Below are 685 nucleotides of genomic sequence, written 5' to 3' on the forward strand. Positions count from 1 at the left end.
ATAAAAAAATCGCACATCTACGTATATTAATGTAAAATGTCTCTCGTAAACAAGGTTTCCCACCTTTGCAAAAAACCTTGAAAAGCTTTGGCCAGTTCTTTTCCGAAATTCGAAAGCACCCTGCATTCTAGAGTTCGGTCATGTGACCCAGAATCTGATTTGTAAAACAGGCGCTTGAAGCGTCGTACGGAGTGGACCGAAGTTCATCCTCTCGTTGCGGCCGAACTCATTTCTTCGTATGTAGCATGAGGGTTCTCGAGTTCAGTCGCTCGTCGGCGTGTAGCGAACGCATTGTTCTGTTTGTTACGTTGTTTTAAGCTTTGTGTGGTTGACAAGTCTTGTTTTGATCCGTCACGAGGTGCAGACGTCGCTAGCCTAAGCGAGTATGAAGCGTCTACATCGGCGGGACGACCAGGCCGGTCATTGCTAGAAAATAAATTTGATACGATTATTATTAATGGACGTACAATGAGGCGCGGAATTCAGCACACAGGTCATTTAGTCATTGGAATATGCGTCTGAAGAAAAGGCTTCACCTCTAAATCCGTTGCTTCCGGAGGACGGACAGATGGGCGACGGTGAGCCTTGGGGTCTCAGGACAGGCGCAAAAGCGCTCTTCTGTTTGGCCGCTGAGGGAAAAGTTGAGAAGGGAAGCAAGGAAGAAGAAGCACTGGAGCCTGGTATA

General features: G+C 47.2%; 1 protein-coding gene across 5 annotated transcripts in view; it reads right to left on the reverse strand.

Annotated features, from left to right (window-relative positions):
- Positions 1-337: 337 nt before the first annotated feature.
- ebf2 (EBF transcription factor 2) overlaps positions 338-685 on the reverse strand; it is a 24,100-nt gene continuing 23,752 nt past the window's right edge. For 4 of the 5 annotated variants that reach the window (XM_063017474.1, XM_063017472.1, XM_063017471.1 and 1 more), the window contains 2 exons: positions 537-685; positions 338-426 (listed from right to left, as the gene is read on the reverse strand). The exon at positions 537-685 is cut by the window's right edge. In XM_063017474.1, coding sequence (XP_062873544.1) covers positions 395-426; positions 537-685 — 181 coding nt within the window. In that variant the 3' untranslated portion in view covers positions 338-394. The remainder of the gene's footprint in view (positions 427-536) is intronic. The other variant, XM_063017473.1, reaches the window with a different exon arrangement.

This window comes from Trichomycterus rosablanca, chromosome 21, assembly GCF_030014385.1.
Source record: "Trichomycterus rosablanca isolate fTriRos1 chromosome 21, fTriRos1.hap1, whole genome shotgun sequence".
In the NCBI taxonomy this organism is placed as follows: Eukaryota; Metazoa; Chordata; class Actinopteri; order Siluriformes; family Trichomycteridae; genus Trichomycterus; species Trichomycterus rosablanca.